Source organism: Indicator indicator, chromosome 5, assembly GCF_027791375.1.
Source record: "Indicator indicator isolate 239-I01 chromosome 5, UM_Iind_1.1, whole genome shotgun sequence".
NCBI lineage: Eukaryota > Metazoa > Chordata > Aves > Piciformes > Indicatoridae > Indicator > Indicator indicator.
Window position 1 is genome coordinate 16,527,780 of NC_072014.1, and position 17,823 is coordinate 16,545,602.

General features: G+C 44.5%; 2 protein-coding genes across 3 annotated transcripts in view; one reads left to right on the forward strand and one right to left on the reverse strand.

The window, feature by feature from the left end:
* Positions 1 to 287: 287 nt before the first annotated feature.
* On the reverse strand, positions 288 to 12,958 carry IDH1 (isocitrate dehydrogenase (NADP(+)) 1). Its single transcript, XM_054380898.1, has 9 exons — positions 12,935 to 12,958; positions 10,120 to 10,247; positions 8,232 to 8,523; positions 6,837 to 6,942; positions 4,098 to 4,275; positions 3,488 to 3,639; positions 1,888 to 2,028; positions 963 to 1,125; positions 288 to 475 (listed from the first exon to the last, which is right to left on the reverse strand). The coding sequence occupies exons 2-9, from the start codon at positions 10,239 to 10,241 to the stop codon at positions 385 to 387; spliced, it is 1,245 nt and encodes a 414-aa protein (XP_054236873.1). The 5' UTR covers positions 10,242 to 10,247; positions 12,935 to 12,958; the 3' UTR covers positions 288 to 384.
* A 3,616-nt stretch (positions 12,959 to 16,574) lies between these two features.
* The window catches only part of PIKFYVE (phosphoinositide kinase, FYVE-type zinc finger containing), a 55,253-nt gene continuing 54,004 nt past the window's right edge, over positions 16,575 to 17,823 (forward strand). For both annotated transcript variants that reach the window (XM_054381434.1, XM_054381435.1), the window contains exon 1: positions 16,575 to 16,746. In XM_054381434.1, coding sequence (XP_054237409.1) covers positions 16,575 to 16,746 — 172 coding nt within the window. The remainder of the gene's footprint in view (positions 16,747 to 17,823) is intronic.

The window sequence follows — 17,823 nt, forward strand, 5'->3', positions numbered from 1 at the left end:
TCTAAGGTCTGTTGGACAGTAAGTCATCACTGGTTTGACCAGAGCTGTGATACATACTGGCTTACAGTCTAAGAAAAGAAACGTATCATAAAAGTCAGAGAGAGAAACATCAGGTCTGCTATGAATGACATTAGAAATCCAGATCCACATTGAGCCTGAAATCTATCACATTCATCTGCTTAGCAAAAGTAAAGCCTATCCCAGCAGCTCAAGGGGTTTAAGAAAACATGGTCTTCTAAACATTAAAAAAAAAAAAAAAAAGCATACATGTTCATTTTTTACTACTATTTGAAATGTTACACAGCCGAGTGGGATAGAGTACCACTTACACTCTCATGTAGGTGGGAGATGCTTGATTAGTAGAGTTTGCATAGAACCCATGTCTTATTTAGGCAGAGAGGCCAGCTTCCCCTTCAAGTTTTCAGCAAGCTTGTCCATGAATTCGAAGGTGTTCAGGTAGTCAGAGCGTGTGACACTGAGCAGGGCAAAGAAAACAAGACAGACATTAGTTGTAAAGGCACTCAAACGATCAAAGCAGGGGAAGGCTGTTCAAAGAACCATTAAGTCTTTGGCTAAACCCAAAAGAGTTATCTCCTACTCATCAGGCTGATGCTTTTGCCAAAAGGCTTCAAAGAGGAAGTTGGTAGTATTTTGCAGTGAAGTAGGTCTCCACCCTAACAAATGGGCAGGGCAGGATCTGGCCAATGTAGCCAGCCTGTCATAAGACAAATGTTTGCAGTCACTTCCCTGGTGCAATAGCAGGGGCAGAGCAATGCAGACTAAACTGCTTGGGGCAGGATTTGAGTGTCTCATGTTCTGTTTGTATGTCATTGGGTACAGATGAGCCCTGTTCTGTGAGCAGGCTCCAACAATTCCGCACCATATTAAACTTTCCAGCAAATGCTGTTCAGAAACATCAAGTAAAACAGCTTCTTCTAAGCACAGCTCATTACTTCACTTACTTTGGTAGGCCTTTGATGCAAGCAGCAAGGTCCTTTGTCATGAAGCCAGATTCAATGGTCTCAATGCACACTTCTTCCAGGGCAGTTGCAAAGGTCTTAAGGCTAGTGTTGTTGTCCAGCTTAGCTCTGTGTGCAAGTCCTCTTGTCCATGCAAAGATGGAGGCTGAAAGAGAACACTAGATTACTCTGATCTTCTAGAACTACCTGTACATTGTTATAAACAAACCATCATGTTGAACAGTAATTATTTTCTAATGTTAATAAAGCTGAAAACAGAAAATTTGGTATGGGAAAGATAACACTTATCTTCATCTAGCTGCGTTTTGTGCAGCTCTAAAGAAAAGCAAACCCCAAAAACCTACTCCAGTAATCTCTTTGTGCTGGCCATTTTATCTTTGTTTCTGCCAAAATCAAAAAGAACGACTGGGGGTAGGACTCTGTGGTTACAAAGTTGTCCTTACCATAGAAGGGTGCAGCCATTATCTTGCAATTACATCATACTCTGGTCCCTATGCGGTTGTACAGGCTTCTTTCCCTCATGTCCTATGCTAGGTGAACTTGTACTTTAAGCATGTACATGCCTCAGATGGTGGCTGAGTCTTTTGGAATACCAGGGAAGGCAGTAAAACAAAAAAGCAACCAACCTACGCCTTAAGGCCATTGTGGCTATAAACCCATTGTTTCCTGAAGAGTGAGAGCACATTTCAAAGGCTAGGTTAGGTCTAGCTTACTGCTTACACTCATTCCATTCCAGGTCTGGTTTTGCTCCAAGCTGAAGCTGTCTCCATAAAAGAAAAATGTGTTATGATTTACCAGTTTCATCACTCAGTGGTGCAATTCTCTGCAGAAAGGATGCAGATGTTCTTGCTCCAAACCTGTTCTTTCACATTTAGAAATTGCTGCAGGGCAGTGAAAAGCAGCTCACCAATGGGGTTGGTAGAAGTTTCCTGGCCTTTCTGGTGCATGCGGTAGTGACGAGTAACTGTGCCATGAGCAGCTTCTGCTTCAACAGTCTTGCCATCAGGGCAGATCAGCACACTGGTCATCATCCCCAGAGAGCCATAGCCTACAAATAAACAGTTTAAAAGATTACTGTCTCCTTTGGACAGCCTCTTTACATTCAATGCATCCTACAATCCTCCTACACCCTCCCAGACTTGATGCAAGTATTGCTGAACAGCAGTGCTGCTGCAACTAATTGACTAGTCCTGACATGCCACAGTAACAGCTGACCTGAACAGAAAGTGCTGCTGAACCATGAGATACAGATATGCATTCTGTACCACTTCAAGGAAATTGGTATTCTCACCTAACTTGCTGTACAGATTTTTCCTGAAAAGGTGTGATATGAGAACAAAGAATCCTAAATAAGCAGTGTTGGGCTCCCAATTGCTGTCTTCCCCATAGGCTCATAAGGAAACAAACCTATTTCATATCAAGAGCATCTGCTGTACTGAAAGGAAGTTGTCAAAACCAGACATTCACATCACTTCTAACCCTGTAGGTTTCAGAGATTTGTATGTTTGAAAGCTTCTTTGTTCAGCAGTCCAACACACATTCTCATTCTGTGGGAGACAGTTAACTGGCACTACTTTATCAAGGGCGTATTACATAAAACAACACATCTTGTCCTGTGGGCTTCTGTATCCATTTTTTTTTTTGTCACCAGGCAGCTTAGAATCATAGAATGCATCGAAAGGGCCCCCAAAGGTCACCTTGTCGAAGCCCACTGCAATGAGCAGGGACATCTTCAAGTAGATCAGGTTGCTCAGGGCCCAATCATGTTTGACCTTGAATGTCTCCAGGGATAGGGCCTCCACCATCTCTCTGGGCAACCTGTTCCAGTATTTCACTACCCTCACTGGAAAGAGCCTCCTCTTAACGTCCAACATAAATCTACCCTGCTCTAGGGTGGCTTCGCATCAGTGCCCTCAAAGCATTTTTCTGCAGGGCTGCTCTCAATCTCATTATCCCCCAGCCTGTACTGATAATGAGGATTGGACCAACCCAGGTGCAATTGCCTTATTGAACCTCATGAGGTTCACTTGAGCCCACTTCTCCAGACTGTCTAGGTTATATAGTATTTTGATCAAGCAGCAAGGATCTGGTAAGGTAAAACATATAAACCTCTATTTGTACCTGAAAGGTAGCTTTAAATCCTGAAGGTTTTCTTATCTGTAGAGCACCTGACACTAGGCTCAGCACCAGAAGGCTTAACTCAAGCTGTCAGTGACAGAATCCCAGCTGTCTGGATACCTTCCATTAGAATGGAAAGCCTTATCAGTTATTATGCTGGTAGGAACTACCATCTGTTAAAGAAGAGCAACTACACAGTCTACATTCAATGGGTTTCCTGGTAAAAGTGAAATCAAAAATTCTTTGCCTGCCTGGTATCTCCATGACTGACCACAGGTTTGAAATGTAAGTTCTGAGACCAAACATCACCTCCTGAGCCATTACATACAATATGAAACAGTCACAAGAGACTGCTTCTAAGCCTGCTTCAGTGTAGCACAGAAACATACCTTGTGCAACAGAGTCAGACTGCACATCTCCATCATAGTTCTTGCAGGCCCAAACAAAGCCGCCTTCTGATTTCAGGGCCTGAGCAACCATGTCATCAATGAGCCTGTGCTCATACCAGATCTTTTTGGCTTCAAACTGGGATTTGTATTCTCTAGAAAACAAAAATCAGAACACCTTGTCCCATAGATAAAAAGCAGGGATTGCAGAGTTTGTGCAAGTTATTGTGCATAGTGAAACGTACAGACGTAAGAGTAAAAACAACAACGAAAAAACCGAAAGAAACATCAATCTCCTTTATCCTTCTTTCTTACCCCACTTCCCCCCCCTTGCTTTGCTAGACAACTGCAAGTCTACTTCAGAATCATAGAGGAGCACATAACCAATCTGTGACTCTCAGGAGAGATGAACACCAAAGCCATATTTAGCTGAGCTTTAAACATTAGGTACTCTGTTCTGCAGGACAAGGAAGACTGAGAGGGAAGGCACACAGCTGCCTCAGTTCTGCTGAATCTCAAAGTGCTGAATTAACTGTAGCAGTTCACAAAGCTGAAGATGTTCCTGCTGTAGACTTCTATATTGCATTAGGAACTATCCAACTATCCTAGTTACCTGTCATAGATCTCTTGGAAAATGTCTTTGAAGCGGCCATCGTATCTCTTCAGGATAGTGTTCTTGGTGCTCATGTAGAGAGGCCAGCCTTTAGACAATGCCATTTGGAAGGAACTGTGGGCAAAATCCTTAATAGACTGGTCAAGATTGTACATTCCCATGGCTACACCACCACAGCCTGTTAGTGGAGGGAGAACAGGTAAGAATCAATTAGATTTGGTTGTGCCTTGAACATCAGTCTCCCCACAACATACTCCAGCAGGCAGGCTGGTGTAATTCCAGGCATCTTGATAGAATTCTAAATTTAATGCTGGTTCTTTCCGAAGATTCACTTCGCACTATCAGTTCAAAGCTCCAGCAGTCCTGTGATGCATGGCTAGGATGGTGGGTTTTGTTTTACAGCTAGGTACATCTTAATATAATACTCTGATCTAATACTCCTAAGAAGTTTCTTCCTAATCAAGTTTAAACAGAAAAAATGTGATAGGGCCAAGTATGCTTGAACTTCTACTAGGTAGATGACTAATACAGAACATTTTTCTGTCCAAGTAGCAGGTAGCAGTTTGTAACAGGACTCTCAGTCAAGCTAGAAATGGGATGGCTCTGATTTTAGGCTTTGACTGTGCTCCAGCACTAACTCCAGCAGTCAGAGGCTACTTTGCCTAGCTCAGGTAAACAAGTCCCTATACGCATTCTTGCAACATTTTAGGATGCATCTGACCTACCCTACAGCTTTGTTTCATTTGCTTAGGCTGACTTCCAGTAAGTTGTGGGAAGAACACACCAGTCATCTGGGTTCAAGGGAAAGTCCTGAGAAGGTTCTGTGGAACCTTCAATACTCACATGATTTGGACTGTGTAATGCAGATGTGTTAGCAGCCTGAATGTAAGCATCAAACTTACAGCCCAGCTCACCTTGGGGAGATTCAGCATTCAGATCATGGGAGAGGCTGATTGTGGGTCAAAGTAGGGCTTTACAAAAAAGCTCTGTCATCTTCAGAGCACAGCACTTTGTGTTTCTAGTGAAAAGTAGGTACCATGTACTTCATTTTAAGCACCTCACTACCACCATCTCTCTAGTTTGATATACAGTGCCTTTATCAGGGATCTTTGCTCTGGAAACATCCTAAATGTTTTGGGGGTTTTATTATTATTTTTATTTATGAAAATACCTTTTCATAATATCAAATTGTCCTTACCTCCAGATAGCTGTTTAGTGTATGGATATGTGTGCAGAATGAAGAGGGGAAGCCAGGGGAGGCCTATCTGCTTGCCAAGGCATCAAGGTCATTTACAGTTAGCACTGGCAGGGAATGAAATTCCTGTTGCTACCAGTTAAAGTGGCCTCCCGTCTCCATTAGCAAGTCAAGGACAGAATAAGGTTTGATCAGCTATAGAGACTGTGTCTGCTGGAGCAGTGATTTCTTAGTTTCTGGACAAAAGCTATGAAGGCATATAGGTAAAAAACCCAAAAGATGTTACAACCATACAATCCTACTGCCTACTTAAAATCTCTTGATTCAGCGTCAAGGCTGAACATATTAGCAATAGGACAAGCTTCCTTTGCTTTGTGAAGGTAACTCTTGTGCCAGCGTAGCTATGGGGAACCGAGTTCCCCCAGAGCAACAGCAGTAATCTGCCATCTTTGCACTTCCTTGCTTTCTGCTTGCTGATGCAACACAGAGCAGTGAGACACAGTGGCAGCTGGAATGGCCAGACATCTCCAATACAGGCTCACCATTTCATCAAGTGGAAGCAGATTAGGACTGGCAGCAAAGCAGTTGAACTTCACATGAAAGACTGTGCAACAAGAGATAGTAGAGATTTAGGTTTCTGTGAGCAAGAATGCCAGAGAAATTGTTACCACGAAGAGTCCTATGGCAGTTTTGGTACATTTTCCAGGCCAACTGCATACAAACTAGAATTGAGGTTTATATGGGTGTATTATGTTTTTATAGCTAGAAACAAAACATTGCATACTCCCATATGTAGGTCATCATAAGGCTTCAGATCCTGAACCCTTTCATCACTAATAGGCAAGAGAGAACTTGTGTGAGGTTTTCTAACAGCTGGGTTCTAGCAATGTGTTTGCAATTGTATTCAGGCAACAAAGCCTAACAATATCAGGACTCCTCCTCCTGAGCCTAGCAATGTCTACAATGAGCACAGCAATACTGCTGGGAAGGACACCAATACTTTTGGGACTGCAGCTGTTAAAACACAATTACAGCCTACACAGTGAGAAGCATACTTGTCAAATCTCCTTTTCACCTTACAGAAAAAGTGTCAATTCTCATTTCTGTTAAAAAAAACCCAAAAATTAAAAAAAAAAAGACTGCTTAATGAAGAAAGTTACAAACTGTAAATGTATATAGAATCCAGTGAGACAAACTCAAACTAGAAAGAATAACCAAATAGTTCTCAAATATCTCCCCATAGGCCAAGACCTGTTTAAATAGCAAGTCTGTCTCTGATCAGAGCAAAAACCATACATGCTGCTATGAGAGCCATCACACAAGCATAACAGGAGGCCAGTCTTGTATGACTGTGTATTTGATCTACCTCTTTGATCCCAGGAAGATTTCAAGTAACTTTCAGTACTTCCCAGAGAAAAGGCGGCCCTGACATGCTCCCCAATTCCACCTCACATCATATTTTACCAAACAGATCTGACTCATACTTCAAGGTTGAATTAAACCAAAAGCATAAGTTTTAATCACAGCTTAGAGATAATACATACTTTCAAAGTTATGGACCAGGTATGTGACTGGTTTGCCACCATCTCCTGGAGTGTAGGTCATCTCTACTTTTCCAGGCCCAGGTACCACAAAATCAGTTGCTCTGTACTGTTAAGAAAAAAAAAAAGTTGCCATGATGATTTTAGCTATCAGGAAGACAGAGCCATAAAAGACAACCTGCATGTGGGAGGGCAGGGGGCAGGATAGCATCAGTGGTTTACCAAAAATCCCATTGAATGCTCTGTTTGTTCAGCCATGTGGTCATTGGATTATTTTACTAGAAAGACAAGTAGTCAAGAGTCTGCCTATTTTAGAAGGGAACCTGCTCTCTAAGGGAAAGCTTACAGATTTTTTCAGATGCACTGAAGTTTTAAAGTGGTGTGTGATCTGTGAGTAGAAAGGCTCCTCTTCCTGCCTCAAAAAGTTCCATTCATATGACAACTACTAACACCACAAATAAGGGAGAATCATGTCGCACCTTAACAAAGGCCATTGTTTCTATCCATCACTTGGCATTGGAAAGGCCAGTCTGTAGTAAGAGTTCTTTGAGTTCTGTAAATGGGTACATATTTTGCTCCTGAGCTACACAGACTCAAAAGAAGACCAAACATGTACTTCAAATATTTAAATTGTGTCTTATCTTCCCAACTGTCCTGAACAGTACTATTTAAGCCTGCCTTTCCTTGAAAATCATCATTGTTTTTCATGTACTTTCCCTCCTATTGAGCAAATCCTTGCCCTGAGCTGTTCTGAAGTTAGAGAAGTGTCTTACTCATATGTCCTTTGCATGTTCCTATAATATTCCTTTCAATTTAATCTCATACTTCAGCAGGGTTTTAATCCTCTCCCTTAATCCATTGTATCCTATTTTTATTTTGACCTCAATTATTCAGTACTCTTCAGGATGCTGAACCCCATTCTTTTGTAGTGTCAGGGCTCTGCAATTATTCTCCACTTGAAAATTTATTATTTTACCTTCCTACCCCAACTAATCTTATGACTTGCCTTCAATCTGTGCATTTATCTATTTTAAGTATCTGAGTCTTCTAGAAAACCTTTCTTTTGTCATGTTTGACTGCTTTATGGCATATTACTATCCACAAAAGACAGTATCCTTGATTCTTCTGGGCTGCCCAAAGGCTGCTACACCGAGCGCTATACCAGGGCTTTCCACAGCCTTGTACTACCTCTGCCAGGAGAGCGTTTTAATGCAGTTCATACAGCACTGTCTAATGTCTACTTTGCTGGATGCTGTTCAAAGTGCTGGCAAGTGCCTACTCCTGGGTGGAGCGCCAGGGATAGCAGCAACATGGGGATGTCTAAATCTTCGTAGCTCTACACCAGTCAGAACTAAGACTGTTGAGATAAAGAGAAGGGTAAGCACTGAAGCAACTCACTTGATCCCCGTAAGCATGACGGCCGATGACAATGGGTTTCACCCATCCAGATACCAGTCGGGGAATGTTCTTGCAGATAATAGCCTCCCTGAAGACAGTGCCACCTAGGATGTTTCTAATTGTCCCATTGGGAGACTTCCACATCTGCTTCAACTTAAACTCCTCCACTCTCTTCTCATCAGGAGTGATGGTTGCACACTTTATGCCAACGTTGTACTTCTTTATTGCTTCAGCAGCTTCCACGGTTACTTTATCATTTGTAGCATCTCGATGCTCAATGCCCAAGTCATAGCTGTAACAAATCCACAGATGGTCAGAACTGCCCAGGACATCTGTGTCCATCAGGGAAGAAACAAGATCCTATATATGCTTGAGTACAGTTTCAGCTGTCTACCATAACTGAAGTTATCCCTCTTCTACTGCAAACGCTGCTGGAGTGGAATAACATATACTCATAAACTGATACTTCTGCTGCTGCTAGGTGGTAGGAGAAAGGACAGCTTTAGCTTACGACTTAGGCTCTCTACCAGCATGGGACACAGCCAGCATGTCCTCTGCCTTCCCTTCTGAGCTTCCTGGCAATGGAAGCTTCCAGTCTAGGATTATAATGGTATGAAATAGTATGATCCCCAGAGGAATAGGGGCCTTTATTTCAAACCACTTGTGCCAGGGGTTCTGGTTCCCTTCATATACTGAGTTTATGAAGCTACATTAGGCTTCAGATCAAAAAGTGCTTTGACAATGGACCCACAATCTGGCAGCAAACAGGCCAATATTCTCAGTCAGAGGAAGCACGTTTCCCACACTCTGTTTTAACAGCTTGTAAGAGAACAACGGGTGCCCAGCATGGGACAGCCCTGAAGCACAGCCAGCTGTACATGAATCTAGCCATTGTGCTGCCTCAGCCAGGGGTCTGCTTTCCCTCCTCTCCTTGCTCTTTGAAAACAGGCACTCTTCAGACTGCATGCAAGCATTATGATGCAGGGCTCCTGTTTGCTTAGGTTCTCAACACCAGCAAGAAAATGACTCCAGAAGTAGGGGAAAGAGGTCAGACTTGCAGGTTTAAGAATAGCAGATATCATTGAAGACCTCTGTCTACATGCCTAGGAGCAATGCAGCTGGATACTTCTCTGAGGATTACAACTCAGTGGCTTTTAGAAAGGTAAGAGATTATTTATTCTACTTAACCAGGTGCTGTAGAGAGCGCATGTCCCTTTTGCCATACCAGCTGCTACTATTTGTTTTTTCCAGAAGAGCTTAGGAGCACAGCCTGGGCTGATAATTGCAATAGTTAGCTCACAGTGCCAGCAGCAGAGCTCAGGTTTACAGGACATCAGGGTCTGTGCCCTACAACCACTCTTTTGCCTTCTGGCTGATCATCAAACAGAGATGAGAAGCCATAATCCTGCTCAGAATCCAGCAAGGCTAGGCTTCATGTCAGGGAGTGGCCAAAACACTCCATGTTTCTAATTGCTTAGGATGCAGGAAGTCATGCAGACTGCCCAGGTCCTAGAAAGTTAAGATAGAGGAGATAAAAATGCAAACCATGTCTGTGAGATGGCGAGACACTTTAAAGGCACAGTACAGAAAAAAAAAAGCCTTACTCACAATTAAGCACAAGCATTCACTGCTTACTTGTGAGGAACTCCAGAGGATCTGCCAACTGACCTTAAAGTAAGTTCACCAGGACCCCATGTTTTCTTGAGTATTTAGTGACATGGCCCTTTGTAAGATAACCATGGGAGTCTGCTGGGAACTTTACTAGTACAAAAAAGGGCTAGTCAGTCTCATTCTGTGAATCTCTTGGTGCTAAGTAAAACATGATCAATTCATAATGACACATGCAAATTGCAGTATAAAGTGGCTGTGTGTCATAAAGAGCCATTACCTGTGCAAATCCAGATCTACATATGGAAAAATCAGCTTTTCTTTAATCAGTTCCCAGATGACCCGTGTCATTTCATCTCCTTGCATCTCCACAACAGGGCCTCCACGGATCTTTTTAGACATCTTGAGCTGCAATAGACGTAAGAAACCACAACCCAACTTAAAAACTGCCAACACATCACTAATATATGTATCCTGCTTTTTTTACAACACCACTAGAAGGAAGGTATTAGCAGCAGAGAGGAAAGTTTTCCTAAAAGTCTTGAAAATAACCACAGTTTATCCCTAGTCTCATGCTAGATGGTATTTTTCTTAAAGTCCCAGCCCCTAGGGACATCTATCCAAGGATGAAAATAAGAGTTAATATCTAAGATTTAAGGACATGCGTTCTAAGAGTATGAGCTTTGATTATGGTTGTACAAAAGAATTTGAAAGCATGACCAAACTCTTCCCAAAATTCCACAGAAACAGATGAGCACTGTTTATTTTTAGATTTCATGAGATCTAGTCCAGTTGCCTGATTATTTTCTTTTTTCTGAAAAAGAGAAATTAATGGGTGTTATTTTAATTACAGTTCATATTGCTAGCACTAAAGAGATTAATGTTAATACCTTCTTTATTAGCTTCCCCTCCCATGAATGAAACAGGTCCAGAAATCCAAAGGCCACACCACAAGTACTTTCTCCTAGCAAGCTTTATTTCTGTTGTTAAAACAAACACTGGACAGACTGGTTTCCCACATGGAACAGAGGTTTCCCAATGTATTTGTTCAAAAACTCTCAAAAAATAAACCCGAACTCTGCCCTTCTATTTGCACTTTGCTCTTTGGCAAAACCCAACCTCACAAGCCACCAAACTGCTCTAACACAGTGCCCTGCTTTCAGACAGCCAGTTTCTCAGTTCCGATTATGCAAGAGCTATGACTTGGCAAGTTTCTTCTCCCAAGACAGTCCTGTTCTTGCATGCAGCTGTTCAGATACTACAGTAAGATACCAAACCCTTGTGCCTGAGGTTGAAGTCTCACAGATACTGAGGTCCAAGAATGGTTTTATGCAGAATAAGAACTCCTACTGTAGATAGTCTATTCATCTAGATGAAATTATTCAGAGGTGTGAAGTTTCTAATGCAAGGACCCCAGGTTATAAGCATGTGGGGAGACCGCTCCCTACTAACTTGTGCTTTATTTCCAAAATCCAATCTGTTAAATGTTTTTAGTCTAGGGAGAAAATGAACTTTCTAAGCTACGCTCTAGTTACTGAATCAAGCTTTTTCCAAACTTGTTAAAGAAAAAAGGAATAAAATGAGGTTGTGAGTTACTGAGACTCACTTTACTATGAGCACATAAACTTGAAAAATTAACTAATCTGAGGCACTCCTGTCCCAAAGATAGATCTTGGCTTACATTAGACCTCTCTAATCGAAAACGTTAACTTCATGTGACCGCACTCTATCTGAACTCAGCTTAGTTTTGCATGTATTGCCAGCTATATTTTCACCTGTAACTATCTAAATAAGGACTGTATCACACTCCTGTCGCCTAGGCACAGGATTACTACTCAGGAGACTTCAGTATGGCCTTTGGCATTTATACAGTCTGAGACACAGGTTGATTCATTTAAGCCATCACTTGTTTTGTGGTTTGGTCCCTGCTTAAGTAAAACAAATTACACTGTGTCAGTTATAACAATAAGTTTTGTGAAGTTTGTTTCAGACCTACACAGTGCAGCCGTCACAAGGAAAACACAGAGGTATGTGAAATGCACCTCCACTGACATATGGAAACAGCAGCTTCTTAAAAAAGCCTGACAATATCCTGTGTGTTTACCTGATCAGAGCCCTTGCACTTGCCTCTTCCTCAAACACTGATACCCCAGTTTCTCGATGTACAGGACTAATACCACAGTAGCAGCATCCCTCTTCTGCACATCAGTCAACATGCCAAGAGGTTCTTCTAGAGCACACACATTCCTTACACTTTGTCATTCTTCCCCTTTGATTTTACAGTCTCCAGAAGTGCCAAAAGTCAACAAGGTCTTTCTTCCACAGCAACCCTTCTTTAAATACACTCAACCCAGGCATTAGTCAAGGCAGCTTAGAAGAAACTGTGAATTTCCAAATAATCCTTGGTCTTCAAGAAGGACTCAGGGCCTACAATCAATAATTAACTACTGCAACAACTCCTTAATTCAAGTTTATGAAATAGCTCCTGGGGTCAGGCGTGCTCTCAGCGAGAGCAGTGCAGATCACGGTCTCACTAACCGAGGTCCTGCCTGCACTCGTTTTTCGACAGCGTTGCCCTCCCTTCATGCCCGCAACCCGCCCCTGACAACGCGGTGTGGACTAGGTCGTCTGGCACAGGCCGCGGGCTGCAGCCGGTGCCCCACCGAGACTGAAATTCAGGCACCGGCACCACTTCGGCACGGCAGTTTCCGAGAGCGCTCACCCCAGCCCTGCGAGTGAGGCCGGGGGGGGGTGTTCCTCGGGATACGCAAGGAGCACTAGGCGGCACTGGCATCAGCTGATACTACCGACTGTAAAGAGGTATCTAGATGGCGAGTGAAGAAAGCCCAGGCCGGCCGGGTACACCCTCAGCATCCGGGGCTCTTCAGCGCTACCTGCGGAGGGAGGAGGTGCGGAGACGGGCAACCTGCCGCACACCCCCCACGCCGAGCAGCGATCTTAAAGCACAAGCCCACCCTCTCAGGCCTCTCTGGAGAGCGGAGAAAGCCGCGCCCGCAAGGGGAAGAACAAAGGCTGCGATGTGGCCCCCTCCCACCTCACCCACGGGACCCTGAGAACCCAGACCCGTTACCCACGCAGGGCGCCTGTCCAGCTCTGACGACGATACAGGGCCCTCGTCGTGCGCGGGGCCTTTTATGGGACCGCGCCCCCACCACCGCCCGGCCCCGCCGCCGCGGCTCCCCTTGTCGGCCCCGCCCGCCCCCACGGCCCCTCCTCCCGGCGGCGGGGCAGTGGAGGGCTGGCCGGGGAGCGATTGCTCCATCCTGGCGCGCGGGCGTGGCGCTCTGCCCGTGCCCATCCCGCCGGCTCTGCCAGAGTGTTGCGCGCCTATGCCTCCTTATGAGGAGGCTGCAGTAGCACGTAAGGCGCTACAGCCGTTCCACCGGGCCAGACAGCCCGCAGCGCGGTAGCCTGCCCGCCGAACCGGGCCTTTTCCGCGCTCTCTTGACAGCCACAGTAAGTGGCCTGCGTCGCCACAGGAAAGCTAATGGCGCTGGCAGGCACGAAGGCCTGGGTGCCGAGGGGGTCTTGGGCGTGCCTGGGCTCCAGGGAGAACGTGGCCAGCCAGCCTGCTCAGCTGCGCTCAGGTCAGCACTCAGTGCTGTCCTGGCCTGTTTCCCGCCGCGGTGTGCCGGCAGAACCGCTCCGCAGCCTAACCCAGGGCATACACGTATGGACGGGCGGGCGCTGGCTAGCACGGAGACGGCCATGTCAGCACTACGGCTCCTTGAGTAGCAGGGAGTCCTCCTCTTGAGGGTGCTTCTCTGGGGCCGGGGCGAGGCAGGGCGTGGGAGACCGAGAGGAACCGCAGAGGAGCACACCCGCCTCCCCTTGCTCTTTCTGTTGCCAACCTGGCGGCAACCTGGAACTGTCACGCCTAGGAGGAGGCGGGGCACGGTGACGCCGATACGGCTGCGGGGCTGGCGGTGCTGAGCTCACCGCCCTGTCGGAGCCGCCCCCACGGCAGTTGCCGGCGGGTAAATCGTCGCGTAACCGCGTTTGGTGATGTCTCGGTGCGCAACTCTGCCATCGGTGTGCGATTGGGCCGGACTGGCGACATCGCGGCGGGTTGCTAGGGGCGGAGCGGGGAAGCGGGCCGGCGCGGAGCCGGGACGGGAGGAGGAGTGAAAAGAGGCGGTGCCGGCCTAGGCCTGCGTCTTCGCAGCTCGCGCCGCTACCGCCACCCGCGGAGAGCAGGTGAGAACAGCCCACCCGAGATCGGGCGGTCCTGTACGGGCCCGCACTAGTGACTTCTTGAGGTGCGTGAGCCCTTTCTTTGGGGCCCGATCCGCTCTGGTCCCTGATAGTGGCTGGCTCGAGGGTCACTGCGTGGCCGCTGCCTGTGAAGAGGTTTCCATTGCCGCCTTCCCGTCCCGTCTCAGTTCATTTTCCGGGCCCGCCATCCTTGGTGGGTGCGTGGCTGTGTCGGGGGAAGGTCGGGATGCCGTCTTTACAGAGAGTGAAGCAAAACCAGCGTGGCTTCAGCTGAGAGGCTGGAAGTGAAGTGCATGCGTCATGCAGTTATGTTTAAATTATCACTGTTCAGCTTTTACACCCAGTGTTTGCTAGCAAGGTGCCTGGGAGTAATATCCAAGTAACAGTGAGTGCCTGGGCTCCTCCGGCACTGAGCGTCTGTGGTCAGTCTTGTTGGGTGGAGGATGTCACAGAGCCATTCTTGCACTCTGTGTTTTATCAGTGGTGAGCTGGTGATTGCTGAAGACGTTGCAGACTAAAATGGTTTTAGAAATAGCTGCTGTGGTAGACAAATATATCCCCCGTGTTTGGTAAGGATCCTGAGCAAGAGGTAGTCTACTTTTGTGTCTGTTGACTGATAGGTGCACCTTGCTTTCTGATTTCCTGTAATATACAAATGAATGACTCTTTTTTTTTTTTTTTTTTTTTTTTTTTTTTTTTCCCCGTTTCTTGGGTATGTGTGTATGTTTTCCTTTCAGTGAAAGACCTAAGAAAGGGTGATACAATCCATAGCTAATGTGTTGTGCTGCACAGAAAATCCAGGTGTTTCTGGGCCTTACGACAAGTACACTGCTCTTCTTTTAAATGTTTTAATTAGGCTATTCCTGTCATCACAGAAGAAATTACTGTATTTTTTTCCCCTTGAAGTGGAAGGTTTTTTTTCTAGAATTGCACATATAGTGTATTCAAATTCAGAAGCTCCCCTTTTTTTTTTGTATTGCCAGCCAATAGCAAGTTGCTGATTGACAAATATAGCTTCTTATAAAACTTCTGGTTGACTTCATAACGGCATTTTTAATGTGATGGAAGCAGAGCCTTGTACATTCAACATTTAGAAAACAAATTATCACTTGCCTTAAATATTGAAAAAACACTTTCAAATATAACTAAAGATATGGTCTTGAAGGCATTTTGTATGAACTTTAGTATGTGAACTATCTGTTGCTGGTACAGTATTATGAACTGCTTTTTCTCAAAAAATAGCATGATTTACAGGGGAGAGGGATGCAGAAGCATTCCAGGCTAAAACTCAGCCTTACATAAAGAACCTGACAAAAGCTTCTCTTAAAACTTTGTGAACTATGGCTCAGTTGTCTTTATTAAGAATACATGACTATCAGGAGGAGCTCTGACCTATTGGTGCTTAGTATACAAAGCAAAAAGCGGAAGTCCACTGAATAATCTAGTGATTGATTTGTAGATACAATTTTTGTGCATTTTGTAGGAGTGGTCAGACATTGCCACATGACCTGCAGACAGCTTGTTAGCACTTCCAGTGTCACTTGTCAACCTTGTGGATTTTCTTTAGACTGCATGGATTTTTAGTGTAACTTGGAAGAAAATGTTCTAGTCATCAAACTATGTCTGCAAATTCTAGGAAGTGGTTATGGAAACAGCTATTTCATGAAGGAACTGTATCAGCTGCAAAGCAGGAAGTAGGCTCATACAGAACTTTGGTCCTTGGCAGAGGTAACTTGTCACTTGCAGGTTCCATCAGGCCCCTGCTCTGTCAAACGTTTCTCTTAAGTCTTGCATAAACAAAGATGAAGGTGGTAACCACCTTAGCCTAGCAGGCTAGAAGTGCAGGGTTAGTGAGGTGGAGTGGAAGGAATCAGCTGTATATTGAGGTTAAAGAATATGGGCTGTGGGAAAGAATAATTCTTGGCTGTCTGAAGACTTTGGTACACTGCAAGTAGGTTTAACGAGTATGGCTCCCCCTAATATTGAGTGCTGTTTGTGTTTTTTTTTTTTTTTTGTTTGTTTGTTTGGGTTTTTTTTGTTTGTTTGTTTCTTAATGAGGCTACTCCTGAAAAGAATGAAGTTTGAAGGTGTTAGATATGACAACAAATAGACCACAGTTTGGGTGTTTCCCTTGTGACAGCACTGATAGCTCATCTCTTGAGTTGAAGTGAAAACTTTGTGATACACATACAGAGTCTCCATTTGAAAACTTCAAGTTCCCATCAAACAGCAACTGGAGTGGCTGTTTACTTACTCATATTGCTCTGGATGTTTAAGTAGCAGCTCTGAATTGTGCTCTGCAGAGCTGTTGATCACTTGCCAATGACTAGGCAGGGAGCATGGGCTCCAAACTGTGGCACTTTTTGACCTGTGTTAATAGCAGATGTCTGTAGTAGGTGCAGTGAATGTCCCCATACCTCCTCTTCAGTTGACTGAAGATGTTCTGTTGCACCACCGGTGCATAATGCATGTTGCTGAACTCTTTCCAGGGCACATGAGATGGCTGCAGATGACAAACGGTCTCCTACACTGGACTCTACCAGTGATCTACCTCACTCTCCTAGTAGTCCATCTCATCTTACCCACTTCAAACCCCTGACTCCTGATCAAGATGATCCTCCTTTTAAATCGGCCTACAGCTCTTTTGTAAATCTCTTCCGTTTCAGCAGAGGTAAGTGCTTGGGGGAATTGTGTGTGTGGATTGTGCATGCTGTCTGTTTTATTCAGGCCCTCTGCTGCCACACAAACTTGTGGAAATACCTCTTCAGTATAAGAGCATAATGTCAGATGGCTGCCAAATGCATGGCGAGTCAGTTCCTTTGTGAGTGATACTGCATCTCACTTTTGGGTGACATTGTAGAGATTTGCTGTGGAAGAAGGTAGTGTCTTGCAGCTAGAGATCTGTGGCTGCCCATGAAGGTCAGAGACGAGCCCGTTAGCAGAGAGCATTGTATAGATTCTTAACTCTGCATCTGGATTTCATTTTTCAGTATGAAGTTTCTGGGGCTAAGAGCAGGAGTAACCCTCTGCCAGCTATGAGCGAAATGTGTGCCAGTCCTTCCTGTGGAAGTTCTTACTCCAGACTTTGTCCATTCTTCACTTTCTTGGGCATCTTGTACCCTCAGTTGGGTGGCAGTTGAATGGCAGTAAAGCAGTGTATTTACAGGAAGTCTACCCTTAACTTGAATGTTTTAGGTATCCCCCATCGAAAGGTCTGAAATGTTGTGCAAGTTTTGTGTATTAAAAAGAACTACTAGATTTTAGCCTTTGTGCTGTGTGTATCATGAAACACTCATATTCTCAGTACTGGTAAGATCTGAAAGAGCTATGTGAATTTTCTTTTTTATTTCAAAGAAATATACTGCAAATAGTGCTGAGTGGATGCACCTTGAGTTTTCTACTAGAACTGTGTATCTCTTTGCTGGAGATGGCTAAACAGTCAGCTGCTTTTGTTTAGTCTCTTCATTGTCCATCTCTGCTAAGCATAATTCTGCAATGTTTGGGCTAGGGAAAAAGGGACAAGATAACTTTTTGCATAAGCAAACTGGTCTGTTCAGACTGTTATGTAGAATGAAAAATAATTACTTGGTGTGATTGCTATTAATTTGATTAGTAGAATACCACCATCATTATTATTTTATTGAAAGTAACATAAGTAACATAAGATGTAGTTAATATTGGCATAATTTGTTTGTCTGACAAATATAGCTGAAATTGTGTTGTGTTTTTGTTCTATTGTTGTGTTGTT